The 27,745-nt window shown below is 45.3% G+C and overlaps 2 protein-coding genes and 1 long non-coding RNA gene across 3 annotated transcripts; 1 reads left to right on the top strand and 2 right to left on the bottom strand.

The window, feature by feature from the left end:
- The first annotated feature begins 696 nt into the window (after positions 1-696).
- Positions 697-14,544, top strand: ESS2 (ess-2 spliceosome associated protein). Its single transcript, XM_048821029.2, has 10 exons — positions 697-1,041; positions 3,597-3,765; positions 5,411-5,506; positions 6,072-6,241; positions 7,432-7,549; positions 8,319-8,452; positions 8,585-8,687; positions 11,981-12,090; positions 12,996-13,111; positions 13,792-14,544. The coding sequence occupies exons 1-10, from the start codon at positions 886-888 to the stop codon at positions 14,075-14,077; spliced, it is 1,458 nt and encodes a 485-aa protein (XP_048676986.1). The 5' UTR covers positions 697-885; the 3' UTR covers positions 14,078-14,544.
- On the bottom strand, positions 4,611-27,606 carry LOC125622744 (uncharacterized). Its single transcript, XR_012665198.1, has 3 exons — positions 27,514-27,606; positions 26,368-26,434; positions 4,611-7,312 (listed from the first exon to the last, which is right to left on the bottom strand). It is a non-coding gene; the product is annotated as an uncharacterized LOC125622744 (long non-coding RNA).
- On the bottom strand, positions 17,817-19,165 carry LOC125622741 (testis-specific serine/threonine-protein kinase 2). Its single transcript, XM_048821030.2, has one exon. It carries the CDS (start codon positions 19,163-19,165, stop codon positions 18,071-18,073), a length of 1,095 nt encoding a protein of 364 aa, XP_048676987.1. The 3' UTR covers positions 17,817-18,070.
- Positions 27,607-27,745: the final 139 nt, after the last annotated feature.

The raw sequence follows: 27,745 nt of genomic DNA, 5'->3' as shown, positions 1-27,745 counted from the left end.
AACATATTTAAAAATAACATTGATATTCTCCATCAAAATTACAAAAAAAAAAAATACAAATTGAATTCTGCCCTGCCTGGGTATTTAGCCTCAGTGCAGTACTTACAAGCAGTAGCTCCTGCCATCTGTGACTTACAAAGATAGTACATAAGTTAACATACTGCCATGAAATTTTTACTTTCAATTGCGTGTTTCTGGCAGGAAACTCTGGTGTGCGTGTTCCATTCAGTCCTGTAGATTGCTTTTTAGTTTTCAGAAATGATAGGATTAATATTTGCAGGCCAGCTGCAGAGTATCTATAGAATCAATAAGTCAACTCTGCAAATTAGGCAAAGCATCACTGTATTCAGCCTTGTGCTTTAGTGTGACATCAGTCTGCCATTGTCTGAATCCTAAAAAGTGACTGCGAAGGCCTTTAAATAAAACCTCCCTCCCTTCCATTCGTCCGTGTGAACCAGAGCCCAGGCTCAAGTGAAACATCTCCCAAGGAGGCGCGGGCGGGCCCCTTTGGAAATCTTAGCTGCTATCAAACTGAGGGAAAGTCAGCCCCGAGCTCACGGGCGGTGCTCCATGACGCGCATGCGTTCTAGGCCGCCCCTTCCTCATCCTTGTCGGCAGGGGGCGCGCTCTCCCGTTGCGACGCTCCAGCCGCTCTCTGTGGTTTCTCTTTAGCCCGCCGCTCTAGGCTTTCCAGGCGGTGCCCCGGCCTGGAAGCGGGACGTGCGCGCGACAAGAAAACTACAAGTCCCAACAAGCGGCGCGTTGCGACGGTGGCTGGGAAGGGCCAAGCTCCCCCCCCCCCCCGATTCTGGCCGTGTCCGTTCCTGCCCCGAGAAGCTGCGGACGCCCCCTGCCCTGGCTGACAGCGATCCCCGGCCTGGCGCGATGGAGGAGCCGAGGGCTCCCGTCACCGCCGCCGCCTCGCCCCTGGCGCTGGTGCCCCTGCAGGCCGACGGGGCCGCCGTGGCTGTGCTGCGGGAAGCGGCCCAGGAGCCCCCCAAGCGCCGTAAGAGGATCCTGGACGAGGAGAGCTACATCGAGGTGATCGGGCCGGGCCGCCTGAGGGGAGGGTGGGGGCCGGAGCTGTCTGGGGGCGGCCTGGGGGCGGTGGGGGCCGGAGCTGTCTGGGGGCGGCCTGGGGAGGGAGGCCGGAGCTGTCGGGGGCGGCCTGGGGGGAGGGGCGGTGCTGTCGGGGCGGCCTGGGGCGGGGGGGCGGTGCTGTCGGGGGCGGCGGTGGCCTGGGGAGGGGGCGGCGGTGCTGTTGGAGGGAGGGGGCGGGGGATGGGGTAGGTTGGGGAGGGAGGCCAGGCCTGGCCTGGCCTGTCTTGTGCGGGGTTGGGGAGGGAGGCCAGGCCTGTCTGAGGGTGGGTAGGTAGGTGGTGGGGGAGTGGCCGGGCACGTGGGTCAGGGGTTCAGTGTGAGTTGGGTCCTGTCTCCTTTTGCTCGCGAGGCACCCCCAACTTGTGCCATTCGTGAAGGGTGGGGGGGTTGACATAGCGAGCGATATTTCCCCCCCCCCCCCGGATCGGGTCCCCCACTGCGGCTCGAACCGCCGCCTCGGGGAGTCAGGCTTTGTGCCTCTTCCCAAAAGGGGCCCGGACAACTCAGCATTGCCCAGCTCATTAGAACAAGGGGGGAAAGTGGTTTCAGACACTCCAGCCACCCCGACCCACCCGTGCCAACGTGGGTGGCTTCACAGTCCTGCTGTTCTGTGTTTAAAACTGTTACCGACCCTGCTCCTGGGTGGAGAACCCAGCCGACCAGCTGGAGAAAGCACTGACCACACAGGGAAGGGTGAAACTGACTGTGTACAAGGTGCTGCCTAATACACAGTAAACAAAGAGGAAAAATGAAGGGGAAGATGCATTTTCCCAATCTTTTTAATTATAGTGGCCATAAGAGTCGTCTTTGTTTCCTGTCCAAGATTGGTGTGTAACGTTTCTGTGCACTGCTCTGCAGTTGCTGGGTTTTGCTCCAGAGCTGGCTGCGTTTCAGCACTGTATAATATGACACCTATATGGTCTATGTTTATAAATGTTTTTCACAGAGTATTTTGGGATCCTTCAAAATTATAGGTGCTATATGTCATGACGTTTTCAAAAGGGCAGAAAAATCTGCCAGAGGGGGCTAAATGGGTCAGGTTGGATTGTTAACGGTATGTGGACCTTTTTATCTTGGGTTGTTATCCTGCTAGCCGGGGCCAGATAAGATGTAACAAAGGGTAGGTGTGAATGCAGCCTGGCGTACACCACTAGCTTTAGTTTAGCTAGTACAGCTAAAAATAGCAGTGGAGATGTGATGGCACGGACCCTGGCTCAGGCTAGCTAGGCAAGTACATACCTGAGGTTCTGGGTGGGCTTGCACAGCCAGGGCCAAACCCTGCCACTGTATCTTTACTGCTGTTTTTAGCCATGCTAGCAGATGAAAGCTGGTGTGTGTATGTCTACGCAAGTTGTGATATGCGTTCGATTGCAGCATAGACATATCCAAAGTCTCTACACTCTGACAGATCTTTAGTGGCCTATTTTAAATGAGTTGGGTTCCATCCATTTCCTGATGTCTACTTCACAATGCCACCCTCACGTTTAATGCTAATTGGCGCCCTTAAGCAGTCTCAGCAAAGATGCCAGGGATTGAAGTGTAATGGTGATTAATCTCTCTCGCTCTTAGAGGTGATCCATCTAGAGATTCCCCAACTGGGGTGTATATCCCCCATGCGTGTGCGATGAGGTTATCAGGGGGGCATGAGGAACTGATGGGGCTGCACTGTAGGGCTGGAGTCAGGAGGGGTTCAGTCCGGTAGGGGAGGTGGAGAGGGGTCTGTGCAAGTGGTCTCAAATGCTAGGACCAGACTCCCTGCCTGTCTCACATGCCCACTGCTTTAGCTATCGCCTGGCAGATACCCTCCTCTGCTGAGGAGGACAGTGGGGAGCTGAAGGCTGCACTTAATAAGTATTGACTCTTGTGGGACAGAGCCACCTCCTGACTGTGGCCCCAGGACACAGTGCCCTGTCCACTTCCCCTTCTGGACAGAGCTTGCCCAGGGGAAACGGACAAGGCCATGTTGAAGGGCTGGGGTCAGGAGGGACAGTACTAAAGGAGTGCAGCCTTCTGCTCTACTCCTGACCCCGCCTCTTCAGTGCAGCCCACTTGCTTCCCCTGTGGGTGGGAGCGAGACAGGGAGGAAGCTGGGTCTTGGGAGCCGAGACCGCGCAACTGCTGCAAGGTGAGTACAGGCCCCCATGTCCCCTGGTCCCCCTTAGAAAGAGGGAAGCATGCATGGAACATGAATCTCCAAAAAGGGACTCATCAAATAAAGTTTGGGAACCACTGCTCTAGATCATAGTTGAGCCTGCTGCTGGGGCAGTGTCGGGGAAGCCAGCATTGGTATTGTTTGTTCATCTGTGGTACCTCTTGTGGATAAATAGGACTTCAGTATTCTTATGCACTGTAGTCAATCATGGCCTTTCATGGAACCCTAAATCCTTATCCCCTTCCAAGGAATCTTCCCCAAACTGATCTTGTTTTTTCTTGCTTGCCAGATATGCTCAGAATTGTTTGTTCTGTTTTTTTTTTTTCTTTTCTTTTAACTATAGAGTTTGGAGAAAATTATTCAGAGGGATTTCTTTCCTGATGTTGAGAAGTTACGTGCTCAGAAGGAATACTTGGAGGCTGAAGAAAGTGGCGACTTAGAGAAAATGAGACAAATAGCTATCAAATTTGGCTCCTCACTGGGGAAATGGTCCAGGGAGACACCTGCACCATGTAAGGGCTGGCACTTGGGTGGCTGATTTCGTGGTCAGGCTATTAGTGTGGATGTGTGTCATAAAGTAAAAGATATGAAGCACTACTGTCTTTTTGTCACTTTAATGGATTGTTTTATGCTAGCAAGGTGTAAATTGTAGTGTTGTTGAGTGACTGGGAACCCAACTTACTTAAGGCACAGAATCCAACATGGTAGCTGCCTTCTGATCTAATTATGGAAAAGTACTGATTGCACAGGAGTTACCAGCCTGGATGACACAATGATGTATTGGCAGTGACTGGTATCAGCTGCTTTAGAGGAAGGGTACAAGAAACCATGCGGAGGGGCGGTTATAAAATAACCAGCCCATTGGGGAAACTGCTTCTTAACTCCCATTTGTTAGAGGTCACCTTATGCTCTGAAACATGAGGTGCTATGTCTGTTTGGAAACTCTTGGCTGTCTCTTTAATTCTTACTGTTATAACTCTGGATAGTCTTGTTATGTCAAGCCCTCTTCTGAATCCGGCTATGAAGCTTTATTTAATACAATGGCATATCCTTTTAATTAACATACTCCAGTGGCAACAGATGCCCTGATTATCAGAGGTTCATGTCTTAGGCCTCCACTGAACTGTTAGATACCTGCTTCTATTCCAGGAATTGATTTAAAAATAAACCTAGTATAAGCTTTAAAACATTTAAAAGCATTTTAAGATAAGAACTTGTTTAGCATCACTAAGAGATCAAGGAAGCGGCATGCAATGAAGAGAGGGATGTGCAGTGAAAAAGTATGCCAGCAAACGCCAAGTCACACTGTAAGCTGCTGTGAAGATGCTTGTAGGCAAGAAATATGTGCTGGTCAGAATATATGTGCAACTTATTTATTTATTTTAGATCCATTGTACAAAATTTGTGTGTTTCCCAGTCATTTCAGTTAAGGGAGCATGCCATTTACAGGGCTTCTGGGGTGTGTGTGTGTGTGTGGTTTTTATTTTTCTCCTTTTGGGTTAATCTTCCCTCCTTCAGCCTGGTTTTAGGTGCTGTTTCCCATGTTGGCATGTAACTCTCATGCTGGGTAATTTACAGGCTTCCCCACAGTAAACTCAGCCTCTGGTTGACTTCTTGCTATGGAGTTGGGGTGTTGGCTCGCAAAGGGGCAGCTGCCGCACTGTTGGGAACTCGCGGTGAAGGACATGTACCATTGAATGGGTTCCCTGCCTGTGGTATTGGTGTTGCCATTTGCGACTGGCATTGCCCCGAGTGAGGGCTACCATGGAACACAAATCATTGCCTGCTTTTATCTGTCATTGTTTCAGATAAAATAAAGAATGCTTAGAATGCAATCTCCCCCCGCCCCCCCACTGAAATCAATGGGGAATTTTGCCATTGGTGCCCAGCAGGAGTAGGACCAGTTATCTAGTTGAGCTGAAACTTCATCAGTGGTTGGAACTGATTTACACAGATGTCGTTTTAAACCCTTCCCTAACTCTAGTTAAAGAATTCCTCCCTCTTAACCACAATCTGTAGGTCATCTGAGACTAATGAGAGCTGGCAGACAGGTCCCCCGAAGAGGTTGCAGCTTTTTGCTTATCCACTAGGGGTAACATGATGATGATCTGCTCCCCGTTTTTGTAACACATGCTGGGATTTATTTCTCTGGCACAGATGTTACTCCAGCCACGTTTGAAACACCCGAAGTGCACCCAGGCGCCTCTTCCTTGTTGAACAAGCCCAAGGTTGGGATCAAAGCTGCGGAGGAAGGTAGGGAAGGGGCTATCCTCTTTATTTGGGTTCTCCAGCAGGAGGGGAAATATTGCTGTGCATGTTATCGGGTGTTAACCTTCCACTAAAGTGGCGCCTTCTAATATCTGTGCTAAGTGAAACTCCATCACAGGTTGGGTGGGATGTGGGCCTGCCTGGATCAATAACCATCTCTGACGTGAGAACTTCATTGCTTCCCAAGAAAAGGGTTTCTGCCTGGGCAAGGTGGCAGGAACACAGCTATTCATGTACAGAACAGTATGAACACGGACGTGTCATCTGGCGGCAAAGTACTTCTGAATTGTCCTTTAATGTGAATAAATGAATGATCCTGAAGGGGATGGGTGTGGGAAAGGGTCACTGATCCTTCAATAAGTCAAGTCAATACTACTACTCTGTACGTCATATGTACTTTCATTTTGGATACAGATTCCTCACCAGTGCTCAAGTTAAGAGTGGACCAGTGGGGGAAAATACTTGCATGGGGGATTAATAACCAGGCATTGCTCATTACAGAAAGGGGAGTGTGAGCCTCTTCCTCAGACTTATTCCCTCATCTCTCTAGGAGAAGTGGAGAAAGAACAGAGTAAGGACACTCTTCCCAGCCTGGACAGCTTCTTAACAAAACACACTAGTGAGGATAATGCTTCATTTGAGCAGATCATGGAAGTGGCCAAAGAGAAGGAAAAGGCCAGGCATTCTTGGCTGTATGAAGCAGAAGAGGAGTTTGCCCAGGTGGGGAAATGGCTCCTGAATAGCTGAGCTTTTCTAACATAGTACTGTGGACAAGTGCTGTCGTCTGTTTAACCAAATGAGGGAGAAAGATGGTTTATAGTTTCTCTCTTGCCTTTGGCAGGGAGAAGAGAGAATATTAAGTTCCATTCTATTGTTGAGTCCCACTAGAACCCACTGTGATTGTTCCTTGTCTCTAGATATGTGACTGTTGAATTAATCATACTGATGCATCAAGGACAAAACACTGACTGCTTGGTTTTGAGTTGTGTGTGCATGAGGCAGTGAGATCTAGCATACAGAGCTAGGAACTCTGGAGTTTAATCCTGGCTCTGCCCCAATTTGCTGTAGCATTTGACAACTCACTAAACCTCTTTGTGCTGCTGTTGTTCCCATCTAGAGCATGGGGATAATATTGACATACCCCAGGGATGCTGAGGATTTACGTTATACAGAGCTTTGAAAATATGAAGCACTGTCTAAGTACAAGTATTAGAATTCTTGGCAACAACCTTAGCGAGCTGTTGAACAGCTCTTCGTATTCATCTGTCAATGCCTTATTCTTTGGCAGACAAATTCTTGATCTTTTTCAATTATTGGCATTCAGAATCCTCTGTGTTGCTAATATGAAGTGTGTTAAATATGACCAGAAACACTGAAAAAGTGTCTTGTCCAGTTAATAAAGTTTTATGGGACTTGGGGAAGGGGAAGCTGTTACTGGTGCGGGGAGCTCTGCTGTCAGTATTTCTAGAGGACCACTCAGCATTTAATCTCAAAGAGCTTTGTGAACTTAAGTTTACAAAGATTCTGTAACAAATAATGTGCACTTTTTTTTAGCCCCGTATACATCCTGTCCACTCAAAAGATCTGATACCAAAGTTAAAAGGCCAACACCAGAGTAGCAGTCTCAAAACACAGTGATTGAGTCAGCCTGGGGCACAGAAGAGAGAGAGCCCTGGAATGCCTTCTTGCATTTCTCTAATATTTGCACCTCTTCCTTTAAACTTGGTATCTTATTTTATAGCCGTTGTCTCTGGTCTCTTCAGATAAATCCAGTCTCTGAACTGCTCTTCTCTGAAAGACACAAGATGTAAAAGATGAAAAGCAGAGCATCAAGCAGATGAATTATCAAGCTTATTTTCAGTCTGAAATGAGAATCTGCAATTCAGGCTTTGTTTTAAATTTGATTCCAGCGACGACTTGAGAATCTGGCACTTCCCTCAGCAGAGCAGCAGGCGCTGGAGAGCGGGAAAGCTGGCGTGGAGACCTGGGAGTACAAGGCTCAGAATTCCCTGATGTATTACCCAGCAGGTAAAGCAAACTGGCCCCTTAAGAGACATCAGCAGATTTGGAAACATGCACTGGTTCAGGTGGGTGGATGTCACAAAGCACCTGCATTTCCGTTTTGCTTTCCCCAGCACTTGTTCAGGTGCCTGACTTGCTGTCACTGTGGTAAGATTGCACTTTGCAGCTTTTCCTTCTGCAAGGCAGGGATATGCTCAGTTTCATTCTTTCCCATGTCATTCCTGCGTTGTTTCGACCCTGCTGCCATTTGTCATCCTGTCGCTCATTACCCACATTGCAGTGGCTGTTTGTTTTCAGGAGTCCTAGCTCCTTCCTATTGGGTTTGTCTTGTTAATGAGCACTTTCAGTTCCCCTCTTTCCTCCTACCGTCCTACTCAGCTCTGTATATGTGGGCTTTGCTGGTCCCTTGGCTGCCGTCTAAAAGGCAATGGGATCCTTTAACAAACCCAGACTGGGCCTCGATGCCTTTTTTGGCTATGAATGCATGGTAAATAACCTTCATGTGAAATGTGGGAACTCTTATGTGTTTCCTGGTTTTCTAATGTAGCCTTGATTTTGTCCTTGTTTTTCAGGCGGTAGGTTAGACACCTAACTGCATTAATGTGAACTTTATTTTAAATGGGTGGAAATGGCAAAATATAATTGCATCTGTACATTGTGTCTTGCAGAACTGTGTACTGACCCCTGAGATTGTTTGTTTGGGGGCTTTAGGTCAGCCTGCCCCCTGTTAGTGGGCCCTCAGTCCTTTCCTTGATGTCTTGGCTTGCCGTTCCAGGTGTGCCCGATGAGGATGATGTGTTTAAGAAGCCTCGAGAAGTTGTCCATAGAAACACCCGCTTTCTGAGAGATCCATTCAGCCAAGCTGTGAGCAAATCCCAGCTCCAGCAGGCAGCAGCCCTCAATGCCCAGGTTCGTTTACAGACAGGACATGCTTGTGACCGAAATACCCCTCATTGGGAGAGGTGCATGAGTTATGAGAACTGTGCCTAATTGTCTGCTTTCTCCAAGTGCACCCGATTGATGCCAGCTTTTCTGTTCTAGTACAAACAGGGCAAAGTAGGGCCAGATGGGAAGGAGCTGATCCCTCAGGAGTCTCCAAAAGTGAATGGATATGGATTTGTGGCCACCCCTTCTCCTGCCCCTGGTAAGAAGAGACTTTTTTTTGCTCTGACGTAAAAGCGAAGTAGTTTGCAATGCTGTCCTGTTCCACTGACCTTTTGATGAACACTCCACCCTAGGAGTCAATGCTTCTTTAATCGGGCAGCTTTGACTTCGACTCTGTATGTCTGCTGAGCCAGTGGGTCTCTGGGGTAGAGAATATGCCAATTTAATGCTCTGTCAAGTCTCAGTCCAAAGATAGAAACGATGCTGGGCTCAGGAGGCTCTGAGACGTGGATGCTGCTTCGGTGGACTCGGGTCGAATGGACTAGATCATCCTAGGAAAAGCTTATGGGAACTCTGAGGGGAGCATGGCACTTGTAACTTTCTGGTGGTGATTGTCTCTCTAGTGCCTATATCCAAGGATCTCAAAGCATTTCACAAACATTTACCCCTCCCCCCAGCAGTTCTATTCTATATAGATCGTTTTATACAGTACTCATCACTGAAGTAGCTGAGTGCCTTCCAGTAGTGCATTAAGCACATCTGTCACGTGGTGTTTATTCTGCCCTCCTCTTCCCCAGAGGGAGAAGCGTGTGGGGGAGTGTCATGTTTTGGGAGCGCTTTTTGTTTTGTCTCGTTTTGTTTTCCAGTTGTTAACTGTTAAATACATTTACTGGTTGCTACGTGCTTATATTGGTGAAGGCACGTCAAAGAAATGGGCCTTGCACTTGAAGTGGAAAGTGGGGAGGTTTGTGATAGTCCTCGGCTCTGGAGGGAATTCATTCCACAGTCTTGGGCCACCCCGGGAGAAGGCTCTGGTCTTTTAGATAACCTGGACCCATGCCATGGGAAGCCAGTGTAGAGAGCGGAGGACAGGTGTGATGTGCTCGCAGCAGCCTGTGCTGCTGAGGAGATGTGCTGCGGTGTTTTGTCCTAACGGGAGTTTCGGTTTCATGCCCAGGAGTATCGTGTTGCTGTACTCCTGTCGAGCAGTGATGAAGACATGAATAACTGAGGGCGGGTCTTCATCTGCCAGGATGGTACAGAGTGTCCTAGCCAACTGGAGATGATAGAAAGCATTACTCCCAGCTGTTGCTATGTGAGAGTTCAGCATCAGTGAGGAATCCAAGTCCTCCTAGACTATGGACTGACGTGACCAATTGTGCATCAATCAAAGGAGATTGCACCATGGCTGCCAACTCCTCAAAATACCTTTCTCTGCCCACCAGCATCACCTGTGTTTTGTTCGGGTTCTGTCAGCTGTTCTTCGTCCGTGAGCTGATCTCAGCCAAGCACTGGGCCATCGTGGTGCTAGTGATGTGAAGGACAGGGAGAGCTGTGTGTCATCTGCATGTTAGTGGCACTTGAGTCCATGTCTGTTGAGCAGTTCACCTAGTGGCTGCATGTAGATATTGAGAAGGTCTGGAGAGAGAATTGATCCTTGTAGAACCCACAAGAGAGGGGTAGTAGTGGAGGTGCAGTTTCCCGTCACTACTCTTTGGGTGCATTCCTCCAGGAAGGACTGAAACCGCTTTAGCACGTTACCCTGGACTCCTGCCACCCCTCTCAGGTAAGATCATAGCATCTCATGGTCAACAGTGTTGAAAACTGCAGAGAAGCTCAGGAGGATGAGAATGGAGTCTGTCTGCCCTCTAGCCACTGGCAGCAGGAGATCATCCAGCAGTGCAACTAAAGCAGTTTCAGTTTTGTATCCTGGTGTGAATACAGATTGTGCCGGGTCTAGAACGTTGGCCTCAGTTAGATGAGCTGGTAGTTGGCCTCTTGCTAGCTTCTTTGTAAACTTGCTCAGGAATGGGAGGTTTGACATGGGCTGAAAGATAACTAGGACTGAAGTATCCAGAGTGAGTTTCTTTGGTGTTGGTAGGACTGGAAGAGCAGATTCTGGCTGTTTTAGTTGGGAGCAGCACTGTTGTGAAAGAGGGTCACAAACACGCCTGGAGCGGTGTGAGTCAGATTCACAAGTCTTGTGTCGGGACACTTTTAGGGTGTCCACAACCTCTTGGTGAGTGAGTGCCCTGAACTCTGGGAATGCAGGTGGGTTGATGGGTGCAGGTAGAGTGGATCCATGCTGGTTGAGAAGCCTTCCTGAACGTGTGGGATCTTTTCAGCAAAGTAAGATAGCTCTTCGCAGCACTTGGTGCCCTGCTGTGATGCAGGTTGTGGGTGGTCTGGATTAATGGTGTGGTTTGCCACCCTGGATAGCTTCTTGGGAGGGATTTGGCAGCTTTAGTGGAGGCTGATAGGAAGTTCTCTAGGCAGGTAATACAGCCTCAGCACAAGCTTTGAGGAATTCAGTATGTTTCATTCTGTCAGAATCCGCCTTTGTTTTTTGCCCTTGGTGCTTGATTCATAGATATTTAGGTCAGAAGGGACCATTATGATCATCTAGTCTGACCTCCTGTACAATGCAGGGTTGTAGATATTGCTTGAGTTTGGGCTCCTCTCTTTTCATGCAGCGCAGGGTGTCAGAAAACCAAGGAAATCTGTGAGACTGATGGGGAGAAAGGGACTGTTAGGAGCCAGTGGGTCAATGGTTGAGGCCAGTTCACAGTGGTAATGATTCAACAGTTCAGCGTTCCAATTTATCCAAAGGGCAGCCCCTGTACTAGGATAGATCCATTAACAGCACGCTGGGGTTTTGTGCCATTCTGATCCAAACAGATTCTCTGTGCTCCCTAGTGCATTGCAAGCTCCTGTTCATTTTACAATCCATTATCACCACTCCCAATCTCCCTCAGCCCTACGGCTTTCTCTCCCTCCCTTTGAATAGATCTGTATTGTGTAGTCTATACGATGACCTCTCTGTTACTTCATAAGAATCTAATGGGCTCTGTTTTTATTGGGGGCTAACTGATTTTATGCTGACCTTCCTGCGACCATTTATTTTTAGTCATTCGTATTGAAGACTGGGGATCCTTGTGTCCTTTCCAGCACCTGGCAAAGCCTGCAGCTGGCATGCTCAGTGCAGTTCCTTTCCATGGTATAAATATTCTCTAAGACAGAAATCAGTTAGGGGGAAGATCCCATGGTTTATCCTGATAAGCCAGCTACTAGATCAGGCTCTGGGAAATTGTCCTGCAGCTCTAGATATTGGTAAAGGGATGGTGTATCTTTCCTACAGTGAGTGTGATCGTCTCTGTAGTGATGGCTGTTCCATTGGCTGACCAGTGATTTATGCTGTTTCATAACCAGCTTCTGTTAACCGTTGTGGGGAGAAGACCGCCCCTGTGTTAGGGCAGAGCACACACATTCTGGGTGTTGCAGTCTCTACAAATGTCTTGCATCCCAGACTGACTCTTCTTAACTTGTTGCTAGGTGTGAACGACTCTCCTCTTATGACGTGGGGTGAGATAGAGAGCACCCCATTGCGAGTAGATGGGTCAGAAACGCCGTATGTGGACAGGACACCTGGACCGGCCTTTAAGGTATTCCATGTCAGATTTCAGCACTCAGATCTTTTGGGGGATGGACTGGGGTGGTGGGGCAGGGGAGCAGTCACTAATAGACTAACATTTATTATTGTAGGGGTTATGACTTGGCTGTGGTACTGGCTATCTAGGTCCTATGGGTAGAGTTTAGCTGGATAAAATGCTCTGGCCATGAGGGCTCCTGGTCCATCCCAGGCATCCTGAGGTTGAATATTCTGGGGTTCTCCAAGAGTCTGGAGAAGAGGAGGGTGTCTCATTTTTGGGATTTGATATATAAGTAGATTAGGGAGTCTTAAATCAAACTTTTCCTGCTGGGTGGCTTCCTTCCAGCTTCGCCCTGCTGGCCCATCACCACCAGCTGAGACATCTGAGTCCAGTGAGGTTTGGGGAGGTGGCTTGGCTCTACTAACTGCATCTCACCTCAGATGCAGGACGTCTCCCATTCCCTACCTGGAGAACAGTGAGCACCTTTTGGGTGTGAATCCTGAGGATAGCAGCAGTGGAATTCTTCTCTCTCCGTTTTGTCAGACCTGGGCAGTGCAGTTGGTTGGTTTTTCCCAGAGCTTAGCAATGATTGGGGCTTGGATGAGAGCTGAGTGGCTGAAGGCTGACCCAGGTAAAACAGAGGTGATACATTTTGTTCAGGGAAGACAACTGGAGGAAATGCCAGAGTTCAGCTCAGCCAAGGAGGCAGTTACTGTTTTACCATTTTTGTTACACAGATCTTCAGCTTGGAGATTCTGCTGTATCTTCAACTGCCTCTGGCTGTCCAGATAGCAGCAAAGCTAAGAGTGGGTTCTCTTCCCCTCCCATCCTTAATGTAGATCCTTACGGGTTGGACTCCAGCTATGAATGGGCTTGGTTAGCAGCCTGGAGACTTACCTGGTTTGGTGTATTTACAGATCCTGGAGCCTGGGCGCAGAGAGCGGTTAGGACTCAAGATGGCCAATGAGGCGGCCGCTAAAAACCGAGCGAAGAAACAGGAAGCGTTAAGAAGAGTCACGGAAAACTTGGCCAAGTGAGACATCTCCATATTAAACTGTCCCTGGCAGTGGGGGAGAATAGCAAGTGCTGTCTAGTAAGAGTTAAATCAGCATGCATAGAGGAAAGGCATTTGGGTGAGGAGAAGGAGTACAAGGATCAGGAGAAGGAGGGGCTTTGAGAAGCAAGAATGGATACACTCAAACTGGGAGGAGACTTTAGATGTGAACAAGCCCAGTTTCTAGGAGAAGGCTGTTGGCAGTACGGTAGAGAGGCATGTACTTTGGGAACTCTCCTCCCAGGCCAAACTGCCCTTGCTCCAGGAGGGTAAGTGCCCCAAATGATCACAAAAGGCAGAGATGTTCCAGGACTTGGTTGTTTGGGGTAGGGACGGAGAGGATTCAATGGACCTAAAGAGAAGGCAAGGGAGCATTGCTCGCATTCGGGGGGCTCCTGCCATTAATCAGAGAGAGACAGCGGGGCTGAGGTTTAACCACACAAGTGGGAGGAGAGTTCAGGCATTGCTGCCAGAAGAGCAGAATGGCCAGGCTCTGTCCTGAGCTGTGCTCTGAATGATTCAAGTAATGCAGGAGTGGAAGGAGAAGGGAGCGTGCGAGTCAGAGTTTGCAGGGCCTGGGAGGTGCTGCGTCTGTTCAGTGATCTGTGTGCTCTCTGATACAGCTTTTGCATTTTAAAACTATTCTGCTTCTATTGCAGCCTCACTCCAAAAGGACTGAGTCCAGCTATGTCACCAGCATTGCAACGACTAGTAAACAGGACGGCGAGCAAATACACTGACAAAGCCCTGCGAGCCAGTTATACCCCTTCTCCAGCACACCCAGGAACCCCTGGATATAAGACCCCAGCAGGAGGGTCTCGCACCCCCACTAGCACCCCACCTCCTAGGACTGTCTCTGAGATGCCAGTAACACAAGATCCCGCTTCAATCACAGACAACCTGCTGCAGCTCCCTAAAAGACGAAAGGCATCTGATTTCTTCTGAATACAACCTTCACTAGCAGGGCTGTGTGCAAGCTGAGAGCAGTATGCGCTGCCAGGAGCAAGGGGCATTTGCTTAAAGCTGCTAGAATGTCATCTAGCAGTTGCTGGATTGGGGACCATTTCTGCCCTCGAGTAGTGCATAGTTCCCGCACTTGACATGCCATTACTAGAACAAGAGTGGAGCAGCCTGCAACATGCGTTTTGGAAGCAGACTATTTACCAGTGTGGTATAAGTTCTCTTCATACCACGTGGACATGTTACACAGAATCGGTAGGGGACAAGGTCGTTTCCAGAAATAGCAAAAAAGGGCTTGGACTTTTGGAAAATAGCCAGAAATGTTTGGGATATTTTTTTGTAATTCTCCTTTTTTTTTTAAAAAGCGTGACCTTGCTGACTGCATTTGAGTGCCTCTCTGTCTGTACAGATGTCTATTTATAAAATAGCAAGCCTTTGTATTAAGGCCTGAACCAAGGTGTGAAACTTCCTTGCTTTTGGCTGTGTGTTCCACTGAAAAATGCTGTTCCGCTGAGTAAAGAAGAGATGTAGGCAAGTCTCCGTATTCTTTCCTCTTCCAATCCCAATTCTGCATAGAAAGAGCCAAAATACCAGAAAGCCTCTCTCTAACTTTCCATCCATTTAAACTGCACTCTTTAGTGTCCAACAGGCCCATTGGTGAGCATTAGTCCTTTGAGGACACAGAGGAGCAGCCTTCAGTGCACACATTTTCTATTCATCTGCCCTCCTGGGTAGAGTCCAGAAATGTGGCAAGTATTTTTGCCCTGCAGTGAAGTACAGCAGGAGCTATTTATGGGAGTGCACATCTGAAATACCCAGCAAGTTGTAGATGTCATAAAGAACTTTGGAAATCTTAGAATCTGAGCAGAAAAAACAAGTCGTCCGTGTTTGATCTGAAGCACACCTGCATTTTACAGTGCTCTGACATTGAATGCAGTCATTTGGGGGAGAGGTCAGCCTGGGACAGTGAAATTTACTGTTGCTGTGGCATCACCTTTCAAGTGAGGCTTTATTCTTTTTTTTTTTTTTTTTTTAAAAAGGGGGGGGGTCAAAGTGGAAGGTCAGCAGCCTTTGTGTAGTTTCTTGTGCACTAGGAAAGTGCTCCTCACTGCCTCTGGTTACAAGGAATGCATCACTGGCTTTTTGTGTGTGTCAAATATAATCATTGCAAATAGAGCTGTCACCTTGACCATCTGATGTGGTTTAGAGAGCCACAACACAGCTCCATATGGTCCTGATCCAGTTTCCACTGACTTCAATGGCCAGCTTCTCATTTACTTCAGTGGCCATTGGCTCAGGCTGTATTTGAATTGGTGAGATCAGTTGGTTTTTCCAAGGTATAAAATTCTATTATTATTATTATTTTTTTTAATGGCCAATCTCTCTCTGTCTCGCTCTTTAAAAGTAGAACTTTCTGTACAAGCTTGAAAGTCTCTGATCCCCCGTCATTCACTTCAGCAAGCTGCATTTTCTGCCTCGCTCTGCTTGGCAGCAAAAGAGTCAGGCTGACAGAGGATAACCACGATGGCAACAAGTGCTGAGCGAATGCATTCACACGGCTCACTTGTGGAGAGCGTGGAAGTAGGGGTGGGAGATATTTCTAAAACCTACAGAACATTATTTTTATTAATGTTACAATTCAAGGTTAGAAAAATCTGCTTTAATGAATGGAAGCATTTTCTGGTGAGGGGGTGGGGCATAAACCGTTGGTTTTGGCAGACATGAGCTTTCACTTACTAAATATTTCTGTTGAGCTGTTGTGAAGAGAGCTTGGCAAATGTAAACAATGCATCGCCTTCCTCCCTCTGCAGATGGTGCCAGTGCTGCCCCTCGCTCTACCCTGCAGCAGCAGAGTGAAATTCAGACTGGGGTCAGTTTCACAACTGCTGCTGTTCAGAACACCCTGGTGGCGGTGGTTTGGGAAGGCTGTGAGTAGGAGCTGGAGTGATTGGTGGGAAAGTTAGACCTAGAAAGTTCCCTAGCTGCCCCTCTTCTCATCCCTCCCTTTTCCCTGGCTCCTTCAGCAGCCTGGAGGAGGGATATGGAGTAGTGGAGACACACCTCCCCCGGTGGCTCGCAGCAACCAGGAGGCTGCAGCAAAGGGAAAAGAGGAAACTCCTCCCTTCCAGCAGCTAAAGGTGATTCAACACCTAGCAGCCGATGGTGGAGACAATCGATAGAGCCTATAACCGCTGCCCATGGAATGCGGCTCACAGTAATTGCCAGGACTCTCCCCCTTCTCACCAGGCAGGGTCTGTGCTGTGGGAGAGGAGCTGGCCTTCTCAGCAAAGGGGTCAGGGGGAGTGAGTCCTGGACCTCACTGCTATGCCCCTCTCCCAATCACTTTTGTAGCTGCTGAGGGCGAGCAGGGATCTGGTACTTCCCTCAACCCTGCTTCTAAATTGTAGTAAAGATTTAGCTCACTCAGGTATTGTAACCAATTGCTGTGCTTTTCTCAAAGATGCTGAATGTTTGTAATCGCATCCCCCAGGCAGGGATTGGTGTATAACTGTAGGGAATTATTTACAGAATGTACAAAAAGTACTGTTTAAAAACCAAACTACTGCTTGAGTTATTGGTGTGGTTTTAAAGCTATTCCAGTGGGAGTGGGTGGTATGGCCCTTTTCTAGTAGGGCAGTGACCACCATGTCAAGCGTGACTTTTGTAAAACTAACTGGGGCTACTTGCAATCCCTCCTTCAGGGGAAAGGGGACTCGGCAGTTGACCCAACAGGGGTGGTGCTAACCAGAACCTGATTTTCCCCATGCAATGCCCAGGAAAAAGCTAACACTGTTCCGGATCTCCCTCCCTGCTCAGGTTGACAAGAACGTCACCGCTGGTTATTCCTAAATTGTTAATGTGACACTGGAAAGTTGTTTATAAAATGGGACAGTTCAGTGGGACATGGTCACTTGAAGGTTGGGCAGCTTGAAAAAAAGAATCCAAAGTAGTTTCAAACTCTACAGCTGCCCCTGAGTCCCTCCAGCCACTTTATGGCTTTACAACCACATTTCAAAATGCTCCATTTCTTCCGTGAATTAATCCAGTACCTGCCTCAGAGTCTCTCACAAACAACAGGAGACATATATTAGCTAGACACAGTGCTGTCAAATTTACAAAGTAAAAGTGAAGTGAGGCAAATCTTGAGTTCCAGTAATCTCAGGTGTTACTTCTAACAGAAGGCACGTTTCCAGGCCCAGCTACGGTTTGTAAGGGAGGGCGTCCCCTTCGCTGCATTAAACAATAATAGTTCCCTGTTATTAGAATATGAAAAATCTAGGGGTCTTAGTAGTGCAGTTTGCCTTTTCCCTACAGGTAAGCAGATCAGCACTTGTAATCAATTGCATATCAGCGCTCCATTTACACTATGACATGGTTTAGCAAAATCCATTTCTCTGCATCAGAAAATGAAGAGGGGGAAAAAAAAAAGAGCCAAGCCTGCTGTTGTGATGCTGCTGCATTGAATCGCTAGTAAATCTTAGTGAGGTGAGAAATTGGCCCACCCAGTAACTCCAGCAACACTGCGGCACTGGACTATGAAAGGAAACCGTGACCCTTTTTCCCTATGCATGTAACAGAACAGGCTGGGAGAGGGCTAGCTGCCACTGTGTTAATGCCCAAATGTGAAAGGGGCATGAGACTGTGATGAAACATTGCGCAAAAGAAACCTTAACTCACCGCAGCATTTCAGCATTCAACCGTGAGGCAGCTATGGAAAAAGTACTCCATAGGCCTGATGTGAATTGGGCATACAAATCTATTAGATGGCTTGGAAAATCTACCTCCTTATTTAACCCTTCAATTCAGCAACATGGTTACTAAGAAGAAAATTTAATAGAATTGCTATAAAATAATTGCTTGTTATGAATGGACTTTACTTTCTCCTGTTCCGGGCTCTTGTTTTTCAAAACTAACTTCATCGTCTTATTCATTAGTTGTGCTGATGCCATGCAAACGACTCTTGCAGGTGGCTATTCTTTAGTCATCACCATTTTTGATCCCTGTTCTTTGCATTTCATCTGTAAGGTCATTAACTTCCTCTTGCTCTTCTTCGGGAACGGCATCCTCTGCTTCCGGTACTGCCTCCAATCTGGGTACTGCTTTAAACTCCGTTTTGTAATCTGGTCTATCTGGCTGAGATTCCTCCGGGGGTTCTATTTCCTGTTTGTGCTCTGACTTTAACTTGCCAAGATTCCGAGAACACTCTCCCTCTTTTACAAATGAAGTTGCTGAAGGAACTCTGGATTTTGGAGTATGCATCCAAATATGATTTAAAATCTCATCTATGTGCAACCTCCGAGCCACATCTGGCTGCAGCATGCGGTAAATAAGATCTTTGCATTCAACTGTCAAGTTTTTAGACCTGGGAAAGTGCACTCTGTGTTCTTTCTGAATCTTTAGCATTTTTCTAATGTTTGAGTCGTCATATGGCATTGATCCACAGACCATTATATACAAAATGACACCCAGACTCCATATGTCATAAATCTTAGGCTGATAGGGAATGCCTTGTAACACTTCAGGGGCTGCATACGCAGCAGAACCACAGAAGGTTTTACTGAGAATAACTTTGCCATTTTCATCTCGAGTCAGTCGTCTGGAAAAGCCAAAGTCTGACAGTTTGATATTAAAGTCTTTGTCTAGAAGGAGGTTCTCACATTTCAAATCCCTGTGGACAATATCCAAATCGTGGCAGTACTTGATGGCAGAAGACAGCTGGCGAAACATCTTGCGAGCTACATCTTCAGTCAAAGCCCCTTTGCTCTTGATGAACTCCAGTAAGTCTCCTTTTGTACCCAGCTCCATCACAATGTAGACTTTGCCATCAGAGGTCTCAAAAATCTCATAGGTTTTGACCACGGAGCAGTGATTCACTTTTGCTAAAATCTCTATTTCTCTGGGGAGAAATCTTTCCAGGAAGTCATGAGGAGCTTTTTTCCGGTCTATGATCTTTACTGCTACATCAAATTTCAGTCGATCGGAGTAGGCAGATTTCACTTTAGCATAAGACCCTTCTCCCAAATTTCCCCCCATGATGTAGCCTCTCTTTTTAAGGACTGCAACATCATCCATGGTGCCAGAGGCAACAAGTGATTCATAAGTTGAAGTTGACTGTGCATCACGTATGCCAGAAGCCTGTTGTTATATATTCCATGGTGGCCATCTGAGATGCCCTGCTTCTCTTGAGTTAGATGTTGTAGAATCTTCAGCATTGTTTAATGTATGATGTGGGGCTATGATGTCACAAATCAGAGCTGCTGTTACTAGGGGTTAGTGAATTTAAATGCCTTTGTCAGACCTACTGAAAAGCAACTGGAAGCCAAAAACCAAAGCAACATTCCAGCACATCATCCACAAGCACTGTCACCTTGGTTTTGTACTGTAACATCCTGGTAAAATGATTATTCCATTCACTCTCACAAGAGGAGAAGAGAAATAATTGAAGTGTTTTTTCCATTCTTTGGCTATGGAAAGTATATGATTCCTGTGCTTTGATACTTATGTATGCTTCTTAGCCTGCTACTCCATTTTGTATTTTGATCATAGCTTGGCTAAGAGAACTGATTGGTTTCAGTTATAGGATACTTCTTTTTGTGTGTGTCTTATGAAAGTAAAATGAACACAAAGGGAGTCTACAGAACAGCAAACACACACAACTCTAGGGAACAGCTTTCTCTTTTAAATCTGTTTTTGTCCAGTTTTAGAAATGTTGTTCCATGAGATAAAATGAACAAGGATATGGTTATAATGTTGCTTCTAAAATACATTCTATTTGCTGTAGCATAAAAACTAAGGAAAATCACCGGTTCAGAAAATACTCTAAAACCTCTTCTGAAATAAGTAGAGCACAGTCAGGAGAAATTGTAATTATTCAAAGGCTTGAAGCTTTGGGCTTTTCAAATTTAATACATCAAACCAATCTTTACTTTGCTTCCTACCACTGCTTTTAAATGTTCAGTTTTAATAATCTACTCTAATTTAACAATGGCCATGTTTGTTTGTTTGTTTGTTTGGTTTTTTTTGCATTTTACTCCCGTAGGACAATCCGAACTAGATGCATTAGTGGCACTGTCTGGCATATATGTCAGAGCTCAATCGGATTGTGTCCTGAGTGTCCAGCACCGCAGCAGAATGTTTAAATTCCAAAAGAAAACTTTCCCCTAGAAGCTAAATTGTGTGTACATGCTTCCACACCCTTTTATCTGGGGCTTCTGGTTTTTTTGGGGGGGGGAGGGGGGTATTAATTTCACTTTGGGGAGGTTATTTTTAGCAATTTGAGTTTTGTCCAAAAATTGGGGCTTTCTCTTTGTATATATTGTAATGAATAATGTAGATTTTATTCCTTATTTATTCAGTAATATACTAATGACTGTAGTACTGTTTCAAACTGCACTAAGTTAAAGTGCACTAGGGAACCCCTAGTGCATACAAGTAGGGTCTACATGGACCAAGTAAGATGCAGCATGTTAGCATGTTTTAGAGATCACACCCTAGAAGTCCCTTCTACTGCTCCATGTAGACAAGCCCTTGGGTACAAGTAACAATTTCTGGTGTTCTTTGGGATAAACACTGCTTTTTGTTTTATATTGGGGGTGTTTTTCAGTTAAAACTAAAAATCAGAAGCCCTATATATGTCTCATACAACATACACACTTATATGTGTTTACATGGAGCCACAGGTTGTGGTTCCATACTGAAAGTTGAGTTTTGCCCTTAAAGCAGGGATTCAGCCAGTTTATGTAAGAAGAATATAGCCTCAAAATTACAGCACTTATGCTTTGTGGACAGAATAAGTTTTCCGAGAATTTACAAGTAAATCCTTTAAATTGTTTGAATGAAAATGAATTTTAAAATGGGTTGTTTAAGAACTGTAGTACTTTTATCATTCTTTGTCCTGGACAATCTTAACAGAGTAACATACTCTTAAAATGTCCATCTCATTAAAAAGTATTGAAACCTCATAAATAGGCTATATTTGAAGAACTTAAGTTGTAAGTGAGCTAAGTTATTAATAAGTGTTATGTCTAATTTGTCATTATATAGATGGGGCAGCTCATGATGCTCTTTACTGGAACCACTATGATATAAAAGACAATTCAACTAACCACAAACTTTTCTGTACAGCTAATGTGCATGATATAGTTCTATTGTTTGAAGGCGTCTGTGATCTAGAGAGTCAAATTCCAGTTTCATATCTTGGAAATATACATGCAATGTATAATATATGAATGAAATGTGGAAAAAAATATTCTGGATAGCTCAAACAAAGTACAAGCCATACTCCCCACTACACTCCAACTGCTTGGGGCTCCAGAGGAGCTTTGGGCTCCTCTGGAGATGCAGAGCAACTGTAAACCCAGTTTAACTTGCCCAGTACACACTGGTTACTTTGTATTGCTCCAGAGTGGCAGAAAGCAGCCAGAGGATATTGGTGAATCTGACATTAAAGGTGAAGATTATAAATATTATTTACGGTTAATATTACATATCTTCAGATCACTAGAAAGGTCTCCATGATGAGTACCTGTTGGTGTCATGTTCATGAATTAACTGTTTAACAATTCAGAGATTCACCGATTTTTAAGGCCAGCCGGAACCATAAAATCAGAGGCCATTGCATCTCACCCAGTTCAACTCTATATTGAACCTAACAACTTTTGTATGGCTAAAGCATATCTTCCAGAAGGCATCCAGTCTTCATTTGAAGACCTCAAGAAATTAAGGCTCTACCTCTCCCTTTGGTAGTTCATACCAGTGCTTAATCCCCCTCACGGTTAAACATTTGTGCTTTATTTCTAATTTGAATTTGTCTGGCTTCAGCTTCTGGCCATTGGTTTTTGTTATGCCTTTCTCTGCTAGATCGCAGAACCTTTTAGTATCTGGTGTGTTCTTCATGTGAACATACTTATTATCTGAAATCAAATCACCTCTTAATCTTCTTTTTACTGAGCTAAACAGAATGAGCTCTTAAGTATCTCACTGTATGGCATTTTTTCCAGCCCTCAGCTAATTTTTGTGGCTCTTTTCTGCACCCTCCCCAATTTTTCCAAATCCTTTAAAAAATATGGACACGAGCACTAAGTGCAGTATTCCAGTATCAGTCTTACCAATGCCATATACAGAGGAAAAATCACCTTCCTACTCACTACTCCCGTTTATATGTCCAACGATTGCACTAGCCCTTTTTGCCACAGTATTCTCCTGGGAGTTCATGCTGAGTTGCTTGTCCACTGTGTCCTTTAAATCTTCTTCAGAGTCACTGCTTTCCAAGATACAGTCCTCTGTTCTGTGGGTATGGCCTTCATTCCTTGTTCCTGGATGCGTAACTTTGCATTTGGCTGTATTAAAATGCAGTTTGTTGGAAGGTTCCCAGCTCTCTCTGTATGATTGTCCTATCCTCATCTTTATTTGCCACTGCACCAATCTTTGTGTCAGCTGAAAATCTGATCAGCAGTGATTTTGTATCTACTTCCAGATCATTAATGAAAATGTTGAATAACGTTGGACCTCTGCTGGATCCCACTCAGAACTCCCTCCATCCGTTGATGATTCCCCATTAAAGCCCTGTCAGGTGTTTTTTAGTCCCCTTAATGTGTGCTCATTGTTTAGTGCTATTTTTTAAATCAGAATGCTGTGGTACTAAGTCAAATGCCTTATTAAAGCCCAAGTCTATTACATTTACACCATTGCCTGTATCAACCAAACTTATAATCTTCTGAAAAAATGAACTCAGGTTTGTTTGACAAGACCTATTTTCCATAAAACCATGTGGACTGGAATTCAATATATTCCTGTCATTTAGTTCTTTACCAGTTGAATCCTATAGCAGCTTCCCACTCTTGCCAGGGATTCATGTCAGTCTAACTAGGTTATCTGCTTGCCCTTGTTGCATATTGGCACATTAGCAGTCTTCCTGTCTGCTAGAATTTCCCCAACTATTCCAAGATTTATTAAAAATTGTCAGTGGGACAGAGATCTCTTCAGCCAACTCTTATAGGACTCTTAAGTGTAAATTATCCAAGCTGGCTGATTTCAAAGTGTTTATCCATAGTAGATGATGTTTAACATCCTCGGTTACTAATAGACTGGAAAGCACCTCATCATCCTTACGTGGTACAAGCCCATTATCCTGCTTCTTTCCAAATACAGAACAGAAATATTTAGTGAACATTTCTGCATCATTACTAATAATTTTACCATTTCCACCTAGTAACGGGCCTATACCTTTTCTAGGATTTATTTATTTCCTAATAACTTAAAGAACGCCTTACTGTCTCTAGCCCCACCAGCCATAGATTTTTCTCTGATATCTTTAGCTTCCCATACCAATTTTCTACACTTCATAACTTCTAATTTATAGGGATGGCTATTTCTCCTTTTTTCCATTTGTTATAGGTTGCTTTTTTATTTCTAATTGCTGCTTTCACTTTGCCACTGAACCAAGATGTGCTTTTAGCTAAAGTTGTCCTATTTCTTGATTGTGGCTTTTTGGCCACCTAATAAACCCTACTTAAAGAACTCCCCATTAAGCTGTCATAGAGGGAAGGTCCTCTCATGGATCAGTAACTGGTTAAAAGATAGGAAACAAAGTAGGAATAAAGGGTCAGTTTTCAGACTAGAGAAAGGTAAATAGTGGTGTCCCCCAGGGCTCTGTACTGTGACCAGTTCTATTAAACATCTTCATAAATGATCTGGAAAAAGGGGTAAACAATGAGGTGGCAAAATTTGCAGAGGACACAAAACTACGCAAGATAGTTAAGTTCAAAGCAGACTGCGAAGAGCTACAAGGGGATCTCACAAAACTGGTGACTGGGCAACAACATGGCAGATTAAATTCAATGTTGATAAATGCAAAGTAATACACATTAGAAAACATCATCCCAACTATACATATCAAATGATGGGGTCTAACTTAACGGTTATCACTAGAGAGAGATCTTGGAGTCATTGTGGATAGTTCTCTGAAAACACCTATGCAATGTGCAGCAGCTGTCAAAAAAGCTGACCGTGTTGGGAATCATTAGGAAAGGGATAAATAAGACAGAAAATATCATATTGCCTCCGTATAGAACCATGGTATGCCCGCATCTTGAATACTGAGTGCAGAGGTGGTTGCCCCATTTCAAAAAATGTATTGGAATTGGAAAAGGTTCAGAAAAAGGCAACAAAAATTATTAGGGGTATAGAATGGCTGCCATATGAAGAGATATTAATAAGACTGGGACTTTTCAGCTTGGAAAAGAGACGACTAAGGGGGAGATATGATTGAGATCTATGAACTCATGACTGGTGTAGAGAAAGTAAATAAGGAAGTGTTTACTCCTCATAACACAAGAACTAGGGGTCACCAAATGAAATTAATAGGCAGCAGGTTTAAAACAAATAAAAGGAAGTATTTTTTCACACAATGCACAGTGGAACTCCTTGCAAGAGGATGTTGTGAAGGCCAAGACACTAACAGGGTTCAAAAAAGAACTAGATAAGTTCATGGAGGATAGGTCCATCAATGGCTATTAGCCAGGATGGACAAGGATGGTGTCCCTAGCCTATGTTTGCCAGAAGGTGGGAATGGGTGGCCGGGTATGGCTCACTTGATGATTACCTGTTCTGTTCATTTCCTTTGGGGGACCTGGTATTAGCCACTGTCAGAAGACAGGATACTGTGCTTAGATGAACCTTTGGTCTGACCCCGTATGACTGTTCTTATGTTCATTTTCATTCATGTTTTTCAGTCCAATTTTTTTCTCCCAATCAGTTCTGCTCATAATTTTGCTCATATCTGGGAATTGTTCATTTTGAAGCACCAAGTATATTTATTACTGGTTGGGACTGTCCTGTGTGTGCCTGTATTGAATGGAATCAGGTTAGGATCACTCATTCCTAGGCAACCAACAACTTCTTTTAGTGATTAATTCATCTTGCTCAGTCATAAAGAGGTCCAAAACGGTTACCTCATGTTGGGCACAGTACCTTTTGTGTTTTAAAATTATATATGATGTTTTACTTCTGCCTTAAGTAGCCCTCCAGCCTGTGTCTCCCAAATTGACAACCCCCATAACACAATTTTTCTCTCCACACAGTGCAGACAGGTACTTAAGGAGTCTCACATCCTATTCTCTAGTTTGATTCAATGATCTATGATGGACTCCCACTAGTACTATCTCCTGGGCTTTGTTAGCATTCAAGATCCTGTAATTCTGAGTCATCAACAGCTCTAATCAGGTGATGAAGTCTCTAATGTAGAGTGTACATCTCTCTTACCCCCTACTCTTCCTAGGCAGCTTTTAACCACTAATTTTAATATTCCAATCATGTGAATTATCCAACCAGGTTTCAAGAAAGTCAAAATAGATCCATTTTCTCTTCATCCCTGAGAATTCCAATTCCTCTTGCTTGGCCCCCAGACCTCCTAGCATTGCTATATAAGCAATAGAAAATTTTCTTCTTTTCTGCATTCTGTGCCACATAAGTTCAATTTTTTTGTGACAAGCTGCATTTGAGTTTGTACTATGTTTGCCTTCTTAGCTCCCTCCCTGTGTGTTGCTAGTTTAATGTCCTCCTGGCTGCTCCAGCTGGCCTCCAACCAAGATTATCCCCCACTAAGTGTGAGATGCAGGTTGTCCTGTTCATACAGACCCCTCTTCCACTTGAATAGGGTCCAATGTTCCACAAAACCAGACCCTTCAGCTTCACACCAGTCATGCAGCCAACAGTTCAACAAACTGTCATGATTGGCAGGTACTTCCCTGGCCTGGATGGCCCTATTAGCTTTCACCTAGGCACTACAGAAATAATCCATGTTCTCATCAGTGTAGGAACCCCTGCCCTACTAAGGGTCCAGAAAAGTTTCAAGATTCCCAGTTCTGTCAATGTCACTTGCTTTCAGGGAGCATTCTCCAATCCTAGTCCGTCACGCTCCGTCAGAAGAAGACGAGTGGCCTGCAGCTCAGGAAGAATATCAAGAGTTGGAGCCAGAACTTGATGCTGAATCTTCCCCCAGTTGCAAATGTTGGGGTTGCTTTGGCTTCCTCTCCTTCTGAGGATGTTTTTCTGTCCATAAGTTCTAGAACTGTAGGGTGATGACACTGATCACTCTGCAAGAAACCTTCCATTCTGGTTCTTCCATCAAGAATAAGATTACCCTTCCGTGGACTACTGCATCCTGTGAAAGCAGTGTGGTCTACTCTTCCATCATGTCAGGCTACATCAAAAAATACTGACACATGATATCATTTATCCTACAAAGGGTTTTCATTCATTCACATGCACCTTACCTTAGCTCTCTGGTTGTGGCAGTAGCTGTCCAAAGATCCAGAGGAGGACAATCACCCTCCAGACTTTCTGATAGGGAGAGAAAGAAGATGGATTCAATCAGTAGAACGGTGTTTTCATTGGTAGCGCTTGGAATTACAGTGGCAAATTGCCAGGGGCCTGAGTAACCTCTGTGCCTTCATGGCTGAGCTTCCATTCACCATCTTTCACAAGGATAAGATGGTGATGTACCCTAACCCTAGATTCCTCCCCAAAGTGGTATGTGATTTTCACATTAACCAAGCGATAAAGCTGCCAGTATTTCCCCTTAGATTTCATGCTCACACAGGTGAGTCAAAGCTGTGTTCTTTGGCTGTTAAGAGAGCGTTTTTATTCTCCAGCAAATAGAATGTATTTTAGAAGCAACATTATAAGCATGTCCTTGTTCATTTTATCTCATGGAATAACATTTCTAAAACTGGACAAACAGATTTAAACAGAAGTCAAGGATTTTGTAAGTTTTCTAGTCTCTTTATTTCACATGCAGACATAAAGGTCATGCTGTTGCTTCACAGATGTTGTCTAGTGTCAGTTAGTGCACAGAGGAAAGTGTAAACTAGCATCTACTCCACCCTGCATAGGCGTTAGGTCACACTCTATCAGAGCAATGGCTACCTTCACCATAGCATGGTTTAGATGTATTGCTATTGCGGAAATCTGTAGGGTTGTTGCTTGGAGCTCTGTACATACATTTACAAAGCACTACTCCCTACAGCTAGAATCTACATCAGCTGCTCAGTTTGGTAGAGCACTACCTCAATTCCTAGTCAGTAGAACTCTGAATCTCACTTTCCATTTATGGGGTACCTTTTGCCAAACTACCCCAGGAGTGGGAATATGCAGCAGATACTTGAAGAAATGAAGGTTACTTAGGCTTCTCTTTGTGCACAGTGCCACTGTAGCGCTTTAGTGTAGATGCTCCTATGCCAACAGGAGAGCTTCTCCTACCCCCATAACTAATCCTCCTCCCCAAGAGGCGGTAGCTATGTTGGAGACATAGCACTGTCGGGGGGGTGGGTACAACTACGTCATTCAGCAGTGTGGACTTTTCTCACCCCTGAGTGACACAGTTCTACCAATATGGAGCTGTAGCGTAGACCTGGCCTTACCTGTATCTGGACTTCTTGGAGCTAGACTCTGCATAGTCACACTTCCAGCCCATCTTCATCTCTTCCTTTAAGTCCTCATAGAACTTGACTTGGAGGAGGTGGTGGAAGGAATTGATGCATCAGAGGACTCCACCCCTATCCCGCCTTTATAGCTTCACCCTCCGAACGTTCAGGAATGTAGAGGGGAGGGTCATGTGAGCATTCCAATGGCCACTGCTATGAAAAGGTTCCA

The sequence above is a fragment of the Caretta caretta genome, chromosome 15, assembly GCF_965140235.1.
Source record: "Caretta caretta isolate rCarCar2 chromosome 15, rCarCar1.hap1, whole genome shotgun sequence".
NCBI lineage: Eukaryota > Metazoa > Chordata > Testudines > Cheloniidae > Caretta > Caretta caretta.
Note: the sequence above shows the minus strand (reverse complement) of the source record. Positions and strands in the feature narration are given on the sequence as shown.

What these genes read in the sequence shown, in the direction of transcription:
- ESS2 (XM_048821029.2), top strand. Translation starts at nt 886, where the DNA reads ATGGAGGAGCCGAGGGCTCCCGTCACCGCCGCCGCCTCGCCCCTGGCG. An exon ending in CCTGATGTATTACCCAGCAG is followed by an intron (nt 7,550 to 8,318) that starts GTAAAGCAAACT and finishes TTGCCGTTCCAG; the next exon opens with GTGTGCCCGATGAGGATGAT. An exon ending in CACCCCTTCTCCTGCCCCTG is followed by an intron (nt 8,688 to 11,980) that starts GTAAGAAGAGAC and finishes ACTTGTTGCTAG; the next exon opens with GTGTGAACGACTCTCCTCTT.
- LOC125622741 (XM_048821030.2), bottom strand. Translation starts at nt 19,165, where the DNA reads ATGGATGATGTTGCAGTCCTTAAAAAGAGAGGCTACATCATGGGGGGA.